The sequence below is a fragment of the Podarcis muralis genome, chromosome 6, assembly GCF_964188315.1.
Source record: "Podarcis muralis chromosome 6, rPodMur119.hap1.1, whole genome shotgun sequence".
In the NCBI taxonomy this organism is placed as follows: domain Eukaryota; kingdom Metazoa; phylum Chordata; class Lepidosauria; order Squamata; family Lacertidae; genus Podarcis; species Podarcis muralis.
The window spans coordinates 46693077-46711301 of NC_135660.1; the positions used below are offsets into that span (position 1 = coordinate 46693077).

The 18225-nt window shown below is 40.5% G+C and overlaps 1 protein-coding gene across 6 annotated transcripts in view; it reads right to left on the bottom strand.

The window, feature by feature from the left end:
* The window catches only part of SORCS1 (sortilin related VPS10 domain containing receptor 1), a 365332-nt gene that overhangs the window by 18888 nt on the left and 328219 nt on the right, over positions 1-18225 (bottom strand). For all 6 annotated transcript variants that reach the window (XM_028730333.2, XM_028730337.2, XM_028730335.2 and 3 more), the window contains exons 20-23: positions 11828-11961; positions 9089-9212; positions 6680-6792; positions 4801-4932 (exon numbers count right to left, since the gene is read on the bottom strand). In XM_028730333.2, the coding sequence (XP_028586166.2) occupies positions 4801-4932; positions 6680-6792; positions 9089-9212; positions 11828-11961 (503 nt within the window). The remainder of the gene's footprint in view (positions 1-4800; positions 4933-6679; positions 6793-9088; positions 9213-11827; positions 11962-18225) is intronic.

Below are 18225 nucleotides of genomic sequence, written 5' to 3' on the forward strand. Positions count from 1 at the left end.
GCCGGAGTTTGCCTATGCCTGGGCCAGATGATTCATAATCTGATTGGGAAAAATGATCATATGACTGGCCATCAGCACAAAAAAGAAAACTGCTTTATCTTTCTTGTTCTCATTTCTTATATCTAGTGAAAAATAGTAGTTATAACCCAAAGCCTCTGCAAACATTTCAGTAGAGTTTATGGACTGAAGCAGTTATGCAAAAACTGTGTGTGCACAGTCTACATAGAGGCTATCCTTCTGAAACCACCTTGAATGAAATAAGATGAAACAAAAGCTGTGGCAGTTTCTCTCACTGGGACTTCCACAAGCATCTCCCTGTGGATTATGTCCAGCTTAAATCTAGTTCCATATTGTGATATCATTTGGGGGAGGGGGTGTTTTTAATTCTAGTATATTGAAATATTGTAGTCCCAAATTCTAGAGCGAGAGAAATCTTCTGTTTCAGTCTTGATGTCACAACACCAGTACAGATATTTATAGTATACGTTTTTTTCATGCAGCAACAGGTCCAAACTGCTTCAGGCACAGTGAGCTAGTCTAATGTATGGCCCTGGTTGCAGTGTACACAGCTTTATGTGAAGTGAAGCCCAGAACAAACAGGCAGCCATCTTAAGCTCCTTTTATTGAACTAGGAATCACCAAAGGAAACAAGCAGCAAAGATTTAAAGGCTCTGTACTTTACAATGCTGATTGCAGATACAGCTATCAGCAATGACATAAATAACCCATGACTGCATGTAACATTGCCTAATTAACATTATATTAGCTATGAATGAGGCTCTGTACCTATATTTACACTTTAATCCTATGCACACCTATTTGGAAGTAAGTCCCATTGAGCACAGGAGGCCTTACTTCTGAGTAAGCATGCAAAGGGGTACACTGTTAATCGTTTGTAAGGCAACTTGAGTGTCAGGCAGCAATTGTATGTAGTGTACATCAGCCTTTCAACAACTGTACTTCACATTTTGTTTGCATTTGAAATTTCAACAGTTCCTGAAGTAAAATGTCAACATCACATTAAAATTCTGACCCAGGATTATAAGTTTATGAATAAACCGGGTAGCATGAACTGGGTAAAGTAGTTTAAATGTTTATAGGCACTTGTGGGCATGTGTGTGCAGGTATAATACTGCCCTCCAGTGGCACACTTAAAGTTGCTTGGCTTGTGTGTGTGAGAACAGAACTTAGTAATATATATTTAATGGTGGTCAGGATGTGTAACTATGACCTTTGACACCACAAGAGTCTTATGTGCTGCTCAATTCTTCTTTTGCAAGTTAACTTCATTTTACTCATTCTTTTATCTCCATCTGCCTCTCACACATGCACACTTTCCTACTAACTATTATAGATGGAATAATTTCTCCTTTGGCTCCATTGTTGTTTTTCCAGCTCCTTTTGTCTTGCATCACATTCCTCCTGCATTGCAAATATAACCAGTGGACTTTGTAATATTAATTCTGTAATTGAAGTATGTGCAGTTTAATGCAGTTTTCAGTTCTTTCCATTTACTGAAATCTTCTCCTCTCTATGTAAATTGGTTTGAATGTGCATTGATTTTAAAAAAAAACAACCTGCAGAAAACAATCCTAAAATGATCAAATGTATGTCTGCATGTAGGTAAGACTATTTGGGCCTCAGTTATACTATGAACAAATGCAGTCTTGCGGGATGGTTACTTTTTAAAAAGCAACAACAACCCCCACACACAAATAGAGGGACTCTAGTGTATATTCACATCAAATTTGCCTTTTGGGGGGCAATGTTTTATCAATGCACATGAATATACATGCACACTAATAAGCATAGCACAAAAAGATTTGTAAAGCATTTATCTGTGAAATCAAGATTGCTATGATTGAATCCTCGCTCCTTCCACACTAAGTTTTATCAATGTAAATATCCATACTGGTAAAGAAAGAGAGGCATGGAGAGACACAAAAGAACTGAAGGAGCAGAAAGCTATGAAGAAACTATGGATTTGTTCAGTAGAGCGCTAAGGAGAAAGTTCTATCAGCACAAAGATTCCTCTTTGTGCAATGAAATGTTCTCCTCTTCCCTTACCCCCTGAAGCACACTTAAATATTTTCTGAACTTTCCCTCCAGTCCTTATGGGGATGGCACAGGGTGTGGGCAGAGGAGAGGGGGTAAACCCCTGCACACGATTTAGTTGAATATTGCCCCACAGCTGCCCAGTGCTTGTGCTCAAATAAAAAACAGAGCAATGAAAATTTCAAACAAAATCGTAGCGTTGGAAGGCACAGTGTAATTTGTTTAGTACAACCCCAAGCTCAACGTAAGATCTGCAGTGAAGGATGCAAGCATAGCATCCCTGAAACATGGTCATCTAATTTTTGCTGAAATGCCTTCAGCAGAGGGGAACTCCAAAGGCAGCCTTTCCCATCATCAACTGCTCTAATAATTGCAATGTTCTCCTAATGTTTGGCTAAAATAAGTTTCCCTAAAACTTCCACCCATTGGATCTAAGGCTGAGGAGCACAGCAACAGTCATATGGCACAGACAGCAAGGCTGCTCCATCTTCTGCTTTGCAGCCCTTCATATACTGGAAGGCCCCTATCATGTTGACTCTTAATCTTCTCGGGTCCAGGGCAAAAATCATCCAGTTCTTTCAAATATACTTCAGAGGACTTGATTCCTCTTTAATGCAGAGCAAGCATGCTGAAAGGGGAGCACTCATGCAAGGTTCTAAATTGAACAGGGAGCCTCAATGCATAGAGAAAGCTCCCCATCACAGTCCTTCTTCTCATCATGACTATGGCAAAGGAAGCAGCAAGAATTTGGGAGTAGGACAAAGGCCCCTTTCAACATGCTTGTCCTCCACACATAAGTAATGCTTGAAGGCAGCTTAGGTTTCCAGACCAGTTGTCCACCTATTTGTCAACTTCGACTCATGCCTACCTAGGCAAATCATTTAGTTGCCTAGATTTGTTCTAGAGGTTTTACTAATTTTTATCTGTGTTTTAGTCCTAATGGTTTCCTTCATATATATATGAAGGATGCATCACAAGATAAAACAAACAAATAAATGAACCAATAAATAAATCCTCCCCACACACAAGCCCTTATTTTGACAGCAGAGTCCTTCTTAACTGAAATACTGACCTATTTTCAGTCTTCCTGCTCATAAGAGCATTAGTTCTCCTCCCCAGAGTTCCCTGTCACCTCAAATAATTCAAGGAGTCATTATCGCTGTCATGTTATATAAGCTATAGAAACTACATCATCAAAGCATCCACCATTTCACAATTATTTCAGAGGAACAGATAGAGTACTATTTGTTTATTTATTACCCGCTCTTCACCCTAAGCTCCCACTAGGGGCAGCTGGTCTGGTAGGCTGGAGCTGTGGACTCACACTGCTGACACAAACTTTGTTGCATCTTACCTGGACATGGCTTGGGTTCAAGGTGGCAGTGAGGTCAAGAACCACTGGTGCACTTTCACAGCTCCAACCTTGCCACCAGCCTGTCCCACCCCAGCCCTATCCAGGTAAGCCGCAGACACACAAGAGGGCAGCTCCCCCTCAACACACTGACAGCTACTGCTATTGGCTGAAAGTCAGCTGATTCAGCTCTGTGTGGGTGCATGGCTCCTGAATCAGTAGCAAAGCCACTGTGGGCATGAACCACCATACTGGAAATCAGAGCAATTGGTGATATGAGAACCCAACACCAACGTCTCGTGGGGTGGGGAAGGAGTTTCAACCTTATATTATAAAATCCATGCAGTGCTATATTGTTCCACAGGAAATGTCTAGCAATATATAAAGAATAATTCCAGTAATGTGGCAGATTACAATCCTGTCCCTTCAGGAAGAATAGTGGAGAGGATGCTGGAGTCCCTGTTAAAAGCTGTATTACTCTTGTCTCCCTATAAAGGCTTATGATGACAATGTGCCAGTGTTACAATACTTTATGACCACAGTGAGTCTGGGAATGCGAGAAGGAAAATATCTATATAATAATTTGTGGAATGCAATAAGCAGCCAAGTGCCGGAGGCGAGTTGGGTCAGTAGAACGGTAAATCTGGGATTCTATGTACTGCCTTCCTTTCCAATTTATGTTGGGGGAGGGTATCTGCAAGGCAGTCAATCTTCTTTCGTGATGTTCATTACCAGCATGAGGAGAAAATTACAAAGATGTGTAGTTTGTCAAGCAAGATAAAAGCAAAGCAAAGATAAAGTATAAACTGGGGGGACTTCTGCTTGGCTGAGGTGCATTGGGGGGTGTCAATACACATGGCAGCTTGAGTTTATGAAACAACATATCCAATTCTACAACTGGCATGTTTATACATAAAAGCACACTCATCACTAATTGAGTTCAATTCTGACATCTATAAGAGTCACATCATAAAGGTGAGGATTTTGCCTTCATAGTGAAATCATCCCCTTTGTGGAAAATGGGTGATGTGACCCTTAGGAAAACCCATGTGAATGTCATAGTATCTCTCTCTGTCTTCTGGGAGTCACACTTTTATTCCTGCATTGTATACTTCCCACTCATGTCTGTCCTTCTACAGCACAGATTCCAGGAACCACATAAACAGACCTTCTAGTGTGATTCGCAAACAAGCATGGGCATTAACATTTCAAGTTTCAGATGTCTATCATGAAATAAGTATTGCTATGAATGAAAATGGTTAATGTATTCTTCCTGAAATTTGCAGTGTTTGTTTGCCAACACTTGGGGGGTGGGGGGTGGGGCGGGGAGAAGAAATTAAAATGCAGTCTCTTCCCTGCAGGCACCACTTGTGCATAATGAAAGGAAACAGTACCTGTTGTAGGTCTTCTGCTGTTCGTTTGTCTTCCCCTGTGACATCCTTATAAGGCAAAATAAAGAGTTCTGCTGATGTGGGTAAACCTGGCAGGATTGCCACCAAGATATGCTTACTGGAAATGCCTGTTACCTAGTATGCAGAAAGAAAGGGTGATGATATACCAGGGTAGCATCACAGCCTTGAAATTAAGAGGACTAAAATCATTCAATCAGCTAAAATACCGATAGATAGAGGGTGAGTGGAATCCAAGGTTGCACAAGCAGACTTTGGCTTGTGCAATGAGATTTTGCTTTCCCCTCCTCACTGCTTTGGGTCCCCCCAAGCTTCCTGCAATCTTCCAAGGCAGATTTTGAGGCATGGGGTTGCATGGGGGAGTTGTTCCACTCCCTTGATCATTTTGGTTGCCCTGTTCTGAACCTATTCCAAGTCCACAATATCCTTTTTCGAGTGAGATGACGAGAATTGCCAATGACACATGCTGTTTACAAAATAAAGAAATATTTTTTTCTGGAATATACAATATTCCATAGATTTTTGTAATGGCATTATGATATTTGCATTTTTTTTTTCAGTTCCTTTCCTAATGGTCCCTAGCATGGAATTTGCTTCTTTTACAGCCACCACACACATCCCCACTGAGCTATCTACTACCACCCCAAGGTCTCATTCAAGGTCAGTCCCCGCCAAATCAGAACCCATGAAGGTTTATGTGAAATTAAGAATCTTTTTTTGCCCCAACACACAACACTGTTCATCTATGCTTGAGCTTCTGAAATTCCTTCCCTCCAAATTTCACCCAAGAATCTGGTGGTTTGAAGTGGTTGGTCATTGTTGTTGTGGAACAATTGGGATGACCCATGATTCCATTTGTTTCCAATTCTATATTTTATAAACAACACTGTGCAGGCACAGTTATATCTTGCTGTTGCTTTTCTTCCTGTCATTCAATTACATTATTTTCCCCCCATTTCTGGTTAGCCACCTAATCATAAGTGCTTCTGCTCATTAAACTCTGTTTCTTTTTATTATTATTATTAGTCAATAGAAAACACAGTTAAACTCCTTTACAACCCCTTAACATTCCCTGCTGAGAAATTCATCCAAGAGAAGCTAGAGAAAGTGGACTATTATGAAGGGTTCCCCCCAAAATATGTATTCACAAACATACTTGCTCTGTTGTCACAAACACTGTGTCAATCACATTGACTTCAGTAGAACTGCACCAGTTTCACAGGCTAGATAATTACTTCCCCAAGAATATTATTTTGCACAATGGGTCCCAGTACTCCCTTGCTCTGTGTTCTGGAACACCTACTCTATAGAGAAAAGGTGGCAAAGGAATGTGCATTTCAGTTTTTGATTCCATATTGCTAAGTGAATGCAGCAGGGGTGATTAATGAACTGCATTATCAAAGCTCAGGCACAGGGCAGCCCTCAGTGACCTGGAAAGCCTTGGTGTACTGTCTGAATGCCACCACAGTCATGGATAAAATGCTGCAATGAAGCAGTGCAAACTGAAGGGAAAATGAGATGAAGGCTGCAAGCTGGATATCTAAACTGCTTCTCTCTAGCTACAAATGAAACAAGATAAATTTTCACATATTTCAGTACATGGCAAAAGAGAAACATGTTGTTACAGATGCAAGAACATGTCAGAGGTGGCATCCTCTTGGAGCCATGAGGAGCAAAACCAGAACTGTTTGTGTTTCCCAAATTCAACTAATGCTGTTTCCCAGAATAACCCTGCAAAATCACTGGAGAGTTTCTGCAAGTGGTATTATAGAGGGGTTCCTGCAGGTGAGAGCTTCCAAAGCAAGTGCTGGACAGAGGGAAAGAAATGCATCACGCAGAAGTGACAACTTATTTCTGCACTTACGTCCACCAGAGCATTCTTGATGACTCGACTGATGTCTCGTCTCCATTCAGGAATGTCTGGATTGTAGTCGTCCAGATTTGGAGAGAACGATAACCGTAGCGACTGAAATTGCTCTAGGGGAAGACGGGATGGAGAGAACGAAAAGGCTATTATGAGTGAAAACTCCTGGGACGTGGCTACTGAATTTTTAAAATGTGCTTGGCTTTCTAATCAATTAAATTGATGTGCATATTGGACAACACAGCTTGATTAACATTCTGATCCTATCACTCAGCTGTGCCAGCAAATAACTGTTTAGAATTAGATCTACCAATTGTTCAATCAGAACAACATTATTTATGATGATGCACTGGTGTAGCAGGAAGGATGGAAAGGGATGGGGGCAGAGGAACCTAGAATATTATTAAAGGAAAAGGTACCCCTGCCCGTACGGGCCAGTCTTGCCAGACTCTAGGGTTGTGCGCCCATCTCACTCAAGAGGCCGGGGGCCAGCGCTGTCCGGAGACACTTTCCGGGTCATGTGGCCAGCGTGACAAAGCTGCATCTGGCGAGCCAGAGCCGCACACGGAAACGGCGTTTACCTTCCCGCTTGTAAGCGGTCCCTATTTATCTACTTGCACCCGGGGGTGCTTTCGAACTGCTAGGTTGACAGGCGCTGGGACTGAACGACGGGAGCGCACCCTGCCACGGGGATTCGAACCGCCAACCTTTCGATCGGCAAGCCCTAGGTGCTGAGGATTTTACCCACAGCGCCACCCGCGTCCCAGAATATTATTATTATTATTATTATTATTATTATTATTATTATTACACTGAGGGTATAGTGAAGCTCCCCCCCCATCTGTATATCTATCTATCTGTGCATCTGTCTACCCATGTAACCATCTACCAGTCTCTGTAGCCATCTATTTTACAGGGAATTTAAATGGCACTTGAAAGGTTTTTGGAAAAATTGGAAAAAATCAGCTAACCAGAATGTAGCCTAAAAAGAGAGAGGGAGATGCCAGGGCCATGGTAGGTGTATGAATCAGTCGTGGGATGTCTTGTCTTTGTACAGTTTTACATTATTATGTCATAGCTGTGCTTTGCCCCATTATCAGAACAGTGCATGATGTTACTTAAATCCTGTAAACCCAAACAACATCCAGGGTCTCCTGAGCTGGTTCTGAAGTGATACTTCAGGTCTGCTTCTAATTAAATCAACTTTAACTTTGCTTTGACACGAAGTAAACTGTTAATGCAGGTAAGTCTGGAGCCTTATTGGCAATCAGCTCATTAAGTGTTAATGGTCCATAAACCAGCGGACAGGCAGAGCCCTCATTTGCATTAATTGCTTTGATTTCCTCCTCCCTTTCTGTATCTCCCCAAAATACCAGCATCTTAGTAGCAATTAGGGTGTTTGTCTTTTGAAAGGATACAAATGAAACACTCCAAAACATCCCTCAAAATAAGAGAGGCTGCATGGCAATTATTTTAAAGTGCTAAACAGCAGGGGAACCGAGACTGGGGATTTAGGAGAAGTGTTATACTGAGCTCAGCATTTGAAACACAAGAATTGGGTATTCTATGCAAGTTAGTTTTGCAGGAGCTCTGAGCATTACATTTACATTTTACAGCTTGGATTTTTTTCCCCACCAAAACAACCTTGGGAACATCAAATGGGGGAAATGCAAATGGTAAGTGCATTTTGGCAGAAAGTATTTTTTTAGTCTGCACAGGAGGGAAAATATATGGAAATGTTTAAGCCCCACCCCCTACCCCTAATACCCCAACAACATCTCTTATCCATGCTACTCTTTAGGCTTCTGCAATTTGGCAAAGGTGCTGAGTGCTGTTCCACTAAATTGAGAGTCCAACTCTATTGTGTCAGTTCACACTCTATTTTGCACACTGCATAGTATGTGTCTCTTTTCAACCAGATTTATGTCCAGTTTGTTGAAAGACAAGTACTGCACTTTTCTAAGTATGGTAAGTGTAGGCATAGGACCACAGGTGCAATGAACGTTAGGGTGGCATTGGGCTTCAGCACTTGAACTGAGCATGTCCTACCACTACGGATACAGAACAATAGAGGTTTGGCAGATGTGTTTCTCATATGTGTTTTGATGTGGGCGTGAGTGCAAAAAAAATTAATGATTTTTATATGCAGTCCTGAACATCATGGATGTTCTTTAATTCGGGTCCTTGTAGCTATGCAGAACTCCACAAAATGTAAGAGCATCAAACATTCGCAGCTGCCCTTCTTGACAACTTGATCTTACAGATACATTTCCCCTTGAAAGGTGTTATCTTGTCTGTGTCCTTAGTTCCTTCTTCTCTGAGTAACGTGTGTGGGGTGTGTGTGTGACAGGACAACTGCTGCAGTAGTCTGAGAAATGAATCAATAACAGTGAACAAGATAGGGCTCACCATACACTGCAATCATCTTGGTGTCTTGCAGAATGGCATTTCCTGCAGAAACCTGCACTGTGATAGTGTTCATCCCTTCGGTGGAGAATGTAAATGCAATGCTCCCTTCCAGGGTGATCAGTGGCTGCAAAGGTAAAAGAAGAAAGCAGGGAAGGTACTTTATGCTCGGGCTTGCCTTATTTTCAGTTGCACAGAGAGTCTGACCAAGGACCCTTCTTCTAAACCTGCTGCTGAAAATAGACTTGGATTAAGGATGCCCAAAATGAATAAATAGCCACACCCACCCAAACACCAGGATTCCTAGAAGCTCCAATTTGAGGAAGGATAAGTGGAACATCGATTGGCAGTCTTATCCATTTGAACACCCTCAACACAATCCAGACCACAGGGTACAGCAAGAAGAAAACAGATGAGCTGGAAATAAGACTTTGTAGATTAACTTAGGTGACTAAAGATAGTCAGCATACAGGTGGACAAATGCCTCCCAAAATAACCAGCCAATTCTCATATTTCAAAATATTTCCCATCAGATGTCAAAGAGAAAAACAACTACCAGACTTTTAGAAGACATCTGAAGGCAGCCCTGTTTAGGGAAGCTTTTAATGTTTGACGGACTATTGTATTTTAATATTATGTTGGAAGCTGCCCAGAGTGGCTGGGGAAACCCAGCCAGATGGGCGGGGTAGTAGTAATAATAATAATAATAATAATAATAATAATAATAATAATAATAATTACCATTATTATTTTAAGAAAAAAATAAACAAATAGCAAAAGTAAAAAGACACAAATGGATTACCCTTTCATATGTCACTCTAAAATGTAGTGGGAAACCTTCTGCAGCCTTAGGGCTGCATTCTGTAGTGGGGGTCCCAAGGGACATAAAGAAAGACCAGAAGGGCCGCGTTGGGCTCCCAAGCCTGAGCTTACCCATCTTCGCTCAAAGTATTAACAATTCATCTTACATCTTAAATCATATTCTGTAAGTGAATTCATTAGAATGGTGCATTATGCTTGCCACCTACCAACTGAGAACTGCCATGGTTCCCCGCAACAATGTCCTTGCTACATCAACTACCCCACTTATACAACCGAAGTCCTTTGGCTCACGAGATACTGTATTGGCCACCAAGTATTAGAGCTTGACACAGTACAAACTACTTTGCTTTTGAGATACTATTGTGCTAGCGGCAGCCACTAATAAAACGTGTAACTTAGTTGCATAAATGCAGGGGATTCTGTAGTAGCTACTGTCCTCTTAATACTTGAGTTTCCTTTACTCTCTCTTTCATCTTAGAGACCTACTCCTGGTTTCTGCACCATTTCCACTCCATGTTTAAGCACCGCTACCCGGCTGTTGCCATTGCAATAGTATCCAAAAGAAAGCAGCACAATGGCCACTCCGTAGCACTACCAAGATGTGACAGTTCCCAATCCCACTGGTAACAGCTTGTATCAGATAGCTCATTTGAGCCTGTATATCTTGCCTTACACCAGAGACAAAGCATCAGATACACAGTATCAAGCAAGGGAATTGGAACCAGCAGGCAGTTTCATAGAATGGCCTAATTTCACAAAGGCCGCCGCAGGAAATTTTATGCAGTGCAAGTCTCCCTCTTGTCACCATGACTTATTTATTAGTATTTATTAAGTACCGGTATATTTTGTAGCTCGCCCTTCACTGGGCGAACCCAGGGTAGGTTAAATAGTCCGACAAATAAGAGCAGGCAAAAAGGCGGCAGATTTAAAATTTACAGCCATTTATGTGGCAAGAGGTGTAGTATATAAAGGAAACTGAGATAAGGGAAACACACTGCATATCTGTGTTACACCTGAACTGACCCCCTGGCTATATGAAAAATTATTCAGTCATGCTAGCAGTTGCCACCACCCTAAACAGCCGTGACTAAACTTTTGGGAGGTTAGTTGAATGTTGCTGCCCCACCGCCCTGTCAACTACCTCCTGCTAGTGTGAGCTCTCCTAACTTCCTATTGAAATTCAAAGTAGCCTTAGACGAGTCTAGCAACACAATTTATCACGCACCGATTAAAGATTTTTCTCCCCCCAGTGAACAAATGAGGGTGGGTAGTGGGTTATTTTGGCATACTGTTTTATGCTAACTACTGTCCGTAGGCAGGGAAATGTACTACATGTCATTTCACTTCTCTTGGAATGTGGTAATGAGGCATTCTTGCAGCTTAACAGCACAAATGAGAACTTCGTATAGGCTTAGCATTATGAAAAGAGTAGGAGTTGGGACTCTCGGCAAACATTCCTTTTTACTAGTGCTACAGAGCACAACACACTGTAAAATACGGTTTCAAACCCTGGAGCAGTGCAGAGACATCATCAGCTGAACTCAGAACTTTATCTCTGAAGTCTGGGTTTGTAACATGAGTTAAAAAAAAAAAAAAGCTTGCATTTTACATAAGGAAAGGAAAAAAGCCCCAAATCTTGGAATCTTTGATAATCTGTCACTCTGCAGTTTTCTCAGTTTGATCTCTTCAGCTGTGTCCAATGGGGGATTAGTGATTTGCATAAGATGCAAATTAGGCCTAAACAGAGACAGTTAAGCAAGTTAAAAAAAAAAAAAGCTGATTTGCAACATAAAAGTGCTGAGAGTTGCTCTCTGTGATTTGCAGGGCCCTGTAAGCTGTTCCCTGAGAGAAATCACAAGCCCCGTGATAATGTTATTATGTCACAATTTAACAATTTATTTATCGCCATGAAATACAAACCTCGGTGTTATTTCCAAACCACCAGATATAAGTCAGTGTTCCAACTTGACTGGGCCACAGGACTGCCGTGGCATTAACTTCTTTGTTCTTTGTTGTCACAAAGGGCAACGATAAATGGACATGTTCCAAAGGACCTGGAAACAAGAGAGAATGGAGAAAAGTGTAGATAGGTCTAGCTTTATGCATTAACACTCTATACTTGTCTTTGACCCCACCCTTGGTTTCAATAAGGGCTGCAGACTACTACCTACAAATTCTTATTTCAACACCGGTTGCAATCCTATGTGAACTTATTTGAGAGGAAGCCCCAGTGGGACTAATTGCTGAGGAAACAAATATAAGATTCAGTTATAAGGCTTCCACAGCCTCCATATTCTTTCGTCACTGACTCTGGGAAGCCATGGCCAGTCACAGCTTCCTAGTGCATGTTCTTTTAGTATACATAGAAGATAATTATACACAATGCTGTAGAGATGGGATTCACACTCTAACCCAGAAGTAACTTTCGTGCAGAAACGTTGCCATATGTAGAACAACCCTGCTCGGTATAGCTATCCTTAAGGTCAGCTGAAGAGTGCTGATGGAGTTTGACCTGGTCAGGCCATGCTATTTTTTCCCCACCACATTTACCAGATTACAGGTGCATATCAGGTTTTGTGGATGCTGTAGCACAGTCTATGATTAGGTTGGGAATGGTAAGGCAGCTTGCAGTGTTATGCTTTCTGATTATCAATCTCAAACACAAGCCCACACCCAAAGGAGTGCAGTTCTCCAGATTTTGTGAGTGTTCTTTTCTCAATAACACATTGCCCGGGCAACTTATAGGATTAAAAGTGGCTAATTAGGATGAAAAGGACATTATCTGATGTCAGCAGCAAATAAAAACTTTCCTTTCTACACACAGATTGCTCTCACTATGACAGTCCAAAGCATATTAGCAAAACAAGTACTATTTTACAGACGACCCCCAATTTCACCATGTGTCCTGGTAAGCAGGGCTTTAAAACCTCTTAACATAAGACCATGCATAGGTGCTACCCACCAGATAGACAATTCTTGCCAGGATGAAGCATTGGTCTGAGCACCCAATAACTTAATATGAGAGCTGTAACTTTTGTTGCATTGTGACAAATGGATTATCTTTTCACTCAAACCTAAGTGCTTCAGCAAGTAATAGTCTGCTTGTTTTAAAACATATACCTGCAAACAATCCAATGTACAACATGGACTCCAGCCTCCCAACTCCAAATGCAGCTTAGGCAAACTATCACCGTACATTTATCTGGTGTTCTGAATGATCAGAAACACAAGATATGTGTACTGACACGTTTGCTTATTGAATTGTTTGGATCTGGATAATTAAATTTAATTATTTGATTCTAATTATAAACCAGCTGTATCTGGGAGAAGTGGCACTATGACAATTCTGGAGAAAGATTTCAGAACAGCAACTTTCAAATGGTAAAGATAATGAGCAAAATCTTTGCTACGCAGAAGCCAACCAAACAAATATAGATGGCCATATCCTCAGGAGACATTAAGCGGTAATTGGCTGAGTTAATACAGGGGTGTTGCTTTTTCTTGGGAATATATTGCATTAATGGGGGGGGGGGCTTACAGATTGATAGGAAGAGTGTTGTAGGTCAACAGCAAATATATCTATTTCTAGCAAGGATCCGTTCCAAAGTACTTCATAACTTCTTCACAAATCTAGTCTCTTTTTTTATGCAAAGAGAATTTGCAAAATATCAGGAAAAGAATAGATTTATACTTGGCCCTACTGCCCTCTGTCTCTCATTTGGAACAATTTATTTTGAAAATAAAGAAAAGTAGGAAAGGAAAGAAATGCAACAATACCCTGAGAAAACAAGTTTTCCCACCAAGTATAACAAGGTAAGATTCTTCTCCCAACATAGGTTATATTTTGAGTGGTGGAATGGTATCATAGCTGTTGTTTTCCTGCAAGCATTCTCAAGGCTGAGGCTTATTATCACATCCGTTTATTTCTGTTACAAAATATCCATACACAATACGGAAGAAGGTGTAGCACCCTACAGCACAATTAAGAGAAAGGCTGTAGCTCAGTGGTGGAGCATTGATTTCCTTCTAAGATTCCTTACACGCCTTTCACCATAAGGTCGCAGGGCAGGTTATAATAATGCTGAGCTATATGGGCTGATGGTGGGACTCTGTATTAGGTAGCTCCCTACACTCCCAATGAAATTTGATTTCCCCCCCGATTATTATTATTCAATCTACATCTTACCGAGGAACCCAGTGTGGAATTTTTTTACACCTCTTGACTTTTGTTCTTGTCAGGACTTATCTAGACATGGCGCTGGGATCCCACCAAAACTACATCTTTGCATAGCTTCAAGAGAAAAGGTCTCTGTTGGTACTGGTGGGAATTATGGACAGCTGCTGCTTTATCCTATCTTTAGAAATGTGCCTACTTGTAGGTGTTCACACAATACAATGAGGAGGAAATGACCACAAGCTACCCATGACTAGGGATGGAAGGATCTATCAATTTAGGTTCTCTCTTAATTACTCATTTTTCCAGTCTTAAATCAGTTCTCCACATTTCTTAAGCAATTTCATGGAAATTCTTCAACCTTTCAGAGTGAATTTCTCCTGATACCTTTTGCATGCAGTTTTGATTAAAGCACACATTTTTGCAAGCAATTGCTTCTAATATAATGCATATTAGTGTGTTATTTTCATGAATGTATTCATTTTACACAGAATTCCTCCTAAAAGATGCATTTTTGTAAGCAATGCTTGGCTGCATTACTGCACTGCAACATTTAGACAAGTGCAAATTTTAAAGGATGCTTGTGTTTTTGTTCACATAGTTGTTGTTTTTTAAAAAAATACAAATTTGATATATTTGGCTTCAGATGCAAACTGAAATGAATTTCTCCCCCATCCCTACCCATTACTACTCTCTTTTAACTATCTAGGTTCTGCTTACTAGCATTAAACATGAAAATTCATGACAGTAGAGTTGGGAGATGGGGACCAGCTCTGTGTTCTGAACTTTTAGGAGCTGAACAAAATGAAGCAGAAACAATATATTGGTGTCACTTCCTATCTTCATTAGAAACCTTTTTATTAAAGCTCTAATGTGCAAAATGGCAACATCTGTTAAGAATGTTGGGTATTCAGGGTTGTCTTTCCAACTACGGTAAGTCATACTCAAGCATCAAAATCAATGGACTTTAGTTCATCATGTCCATTGATTTCAATATGTCTGCCCTGAGGATTGGATTCAGGTCTCCTCACCTAACTGGTGTAATCAGCTCTAAACTATTATACAAGCCTGCTTAATGTTTGATTATATTATTTACATTGTATATGCATGGAATGCTTCTTGGAAGTGGTAGTACATGTAGATTGTTTGTTACACGCATTTTCACTTAAGAAGAGGGGTGGGGACGCTCCACATGTGAGGCCAAGTTTCCTGCAATAAGTGCACATAATGGAAAATGGATATCTGAACTGGAAATTTGAAAAGTTGTTCACCAGATGTAATATGTGTTATGCCAGATAGATACAATATTGGCCTAACCAGGAGACCTCTTTCATTACATGCAGTCAGAGCAATCTGTGCAATGGAATCAAATATTTATTAAGCTATTATTAATTAATTATCCAAACTTGGCCTTGAGTACTCTGGTTAACATCCAGTATTTTGGTTTCATCCAATGTAATAGGCTGAACAAACTCAGCCATTTAGTTCTAATTGAAGCAGGCACATTCTGAATATTACAGAATCATAGAAAAATAGAGTTGGGAGGGACAACGAGGGTCATCTAGTCTAACCCTCAGCAATGCAGGAATCTCAACACATTGCCCCACCCAGCTTGAAACCCTACCAGACGATGCTTAGCTTTGCAAATGTGCTAGCAGTTTTATTGCTGCCCCGTTAGTTCACAAAAGTGACTTATGAAGAATCATGAGTAGAACATAGATTCTCCTTTGAGAGCTGAACAGCTTCGTGTGTGTGTGTGTGTGCGTGCGTGTGTGTTTTAAATCAACAAAGTGGGTAATTATGATTAACTTCTGAAATCAGTGTATTAGAAAACAAAAAAATGCAGCTTTGAAAATGCAGCTTTGGAACAGCAGGTGGTGTTGTACTCCTATCTACACAATATCGATAGCAATAAAAATACATATTACTTTTTCTTGCAGAGTTGGACAACCTTTTACGATCTTGGGGTCAATTGTTATTTAAAACTTTTCAAGACATCCTAAAAATACAGGGTTTGCCTCCACAAGGACCATTCATGTTCCTGGAATTGGCATATCCTATTTTCCTCTGTGCATGAGACATTAGTGTGCTTTCCCCCCCATACAGTGAGCAAACCAGGGACATGCTCGCTAGCCCTGTCATCCCCAGCATGTCACTGTCACTGGTCCTACAACCATCCAGGCTATGGAGGGCAAACATCTCTAGTCTTCTCGTGCATCTGTTGGTTCAAGTCCCAAGTGCAGCTCTTTTGGGCAGAGGGGAAACTGTGGCTCCATGGTAGAGCCTTGCATATAGAGGAATTGATATGCCTTGCATGTAGAAGATCCCACATCAGGTTTCAGGTGATGGGAGTTTCCCCACTTGAGATCTCTGCCTTGAAATACTTACCAGGCAGAGGGCCTTCTCAGTGGTGGCGCCCTCCCATCAGATGTCAAGGAAATAAACAACTATCTGACATATAAGGCAGCCCTGTTTAGGGAAGCTTTTATTCTGTTTTTAATCTGTTGGGAGCCGCCTAGAGTGGCTGGGGAAACCCAGCCGGATGGGCGGGGTATAAATAAATAAATTAAATAATAATAATAATAATAATAATAATAATAATAATAATAATAATAATATTACTACAAAGACCCAGTATAAGGCAGCTTCCTATGTGCTCTAATGTCTATGGGCAACGGTTATAAATAGAAGGACCAATCCATTTTGGTTCTCTCTGTTTCTCATTTTTCTATTCTAAAATTCATTTCTCCACATTTTGCAGGCAATTTGTGTGGTTTAAAACAATGAGAAGAATCCTCATGAAAATCCACCAGCTTTTTAGTGTGAATTTCTGCTCACAGATGGCAGACACAGTTTCATATGCAATTTTGATTAATAGATACATTGTTGCAAGTAATTTTCACTAACATAATGCATGTTTATGTTATTTTCACTAATGGCTTCACATTTATGCAGGTTTTTCTGTAATATATGCAATTTTGCAAACATTGTTAGGCTCGAGAACTGCATCACAGAATTGTGATAAGTGCAAATTTTGAAGGATGGCTGTGTTTCAGTTCTCATAGTGGGAATTGGATAGATTTCAAATGCAAACTGAATCAAATTTCTTTTGCATTCTTGTTATGGTTTTACAGAAAGTCTCTCTACATTTACAATGCTCCCGGTTTGTTTGTTTGTTTGTTTGTTTATTACATTCTTCTGGACTAATTTTGTATTAGAACACTAGCTTGAAACTATTAGTTTAATTTATTTGTAATAATCTTTTGTTTTCATGATATTTTTTTAAAAAAAATATATGTTTACCATTCTAACCATAGGCATAAAGTTTAAAACCAGAGAGACACTGCCCTTTCTTGACCTTTAAAGCATATGCAACTGATCATGTGAATCAGCTTTCAGGAGCACTAGGGACAGACTAGCCCTCTCTACCCTGTAACTGAATACCTCCATTCTCTGTACCTGCTTGCCTTAGACTGCTGGGAGCCACAATTACTAAGTCTGCTTGTGAAAAATTTGATTCTAGAAACACTGAGGAAAATATGAAAAGCTATGCCGCTTGTGATCCTGCTGAGAGTCTCAGTAGCTTTTTTTGCATTCTATTCTAATGCTGTACACTGTGTTGATCAAATTATGTGGTGGGGAAACCCATTCCCAGAGAGGAATGACCCAGACAACGACTTTTCCTTTGTAGCTTGTGGCCTGCATAGGCAAATAGCTGCTCCATCAAATGGCCTCATTAGCTTGCAAACAAAGTAGTGCACAGTGAAGATGGGTCCCTGCAGAATCATCTTCTGTCAAATTGTAGCAGATTGCATGGCCCTGTGTTATCAGAGACCCCCAGAGCCTCTCTGGAGATATTACCAGCACTCAAGTGTGTTTGCAGTGACCTTTACAAACAAAGAAGGCCTGGCCTCCTCACCCCGCTGGCATTCTCATAAAGATGGGAAGAGATAAGAGGCTGAGAAGGCAATTTCATTTCTTTCATATTGATTTGGGTTATTTTGGTTGCTGATATTTAAATATTGATCTTAATCATTTCTGTATCCTTGTTTGGCTTTTGTGGCATAATGCTGAGAACTGCTTTATATAAATAAATACAAACTCACAAATAAATAAATAAATAAATAAATAAATAAATAAATAA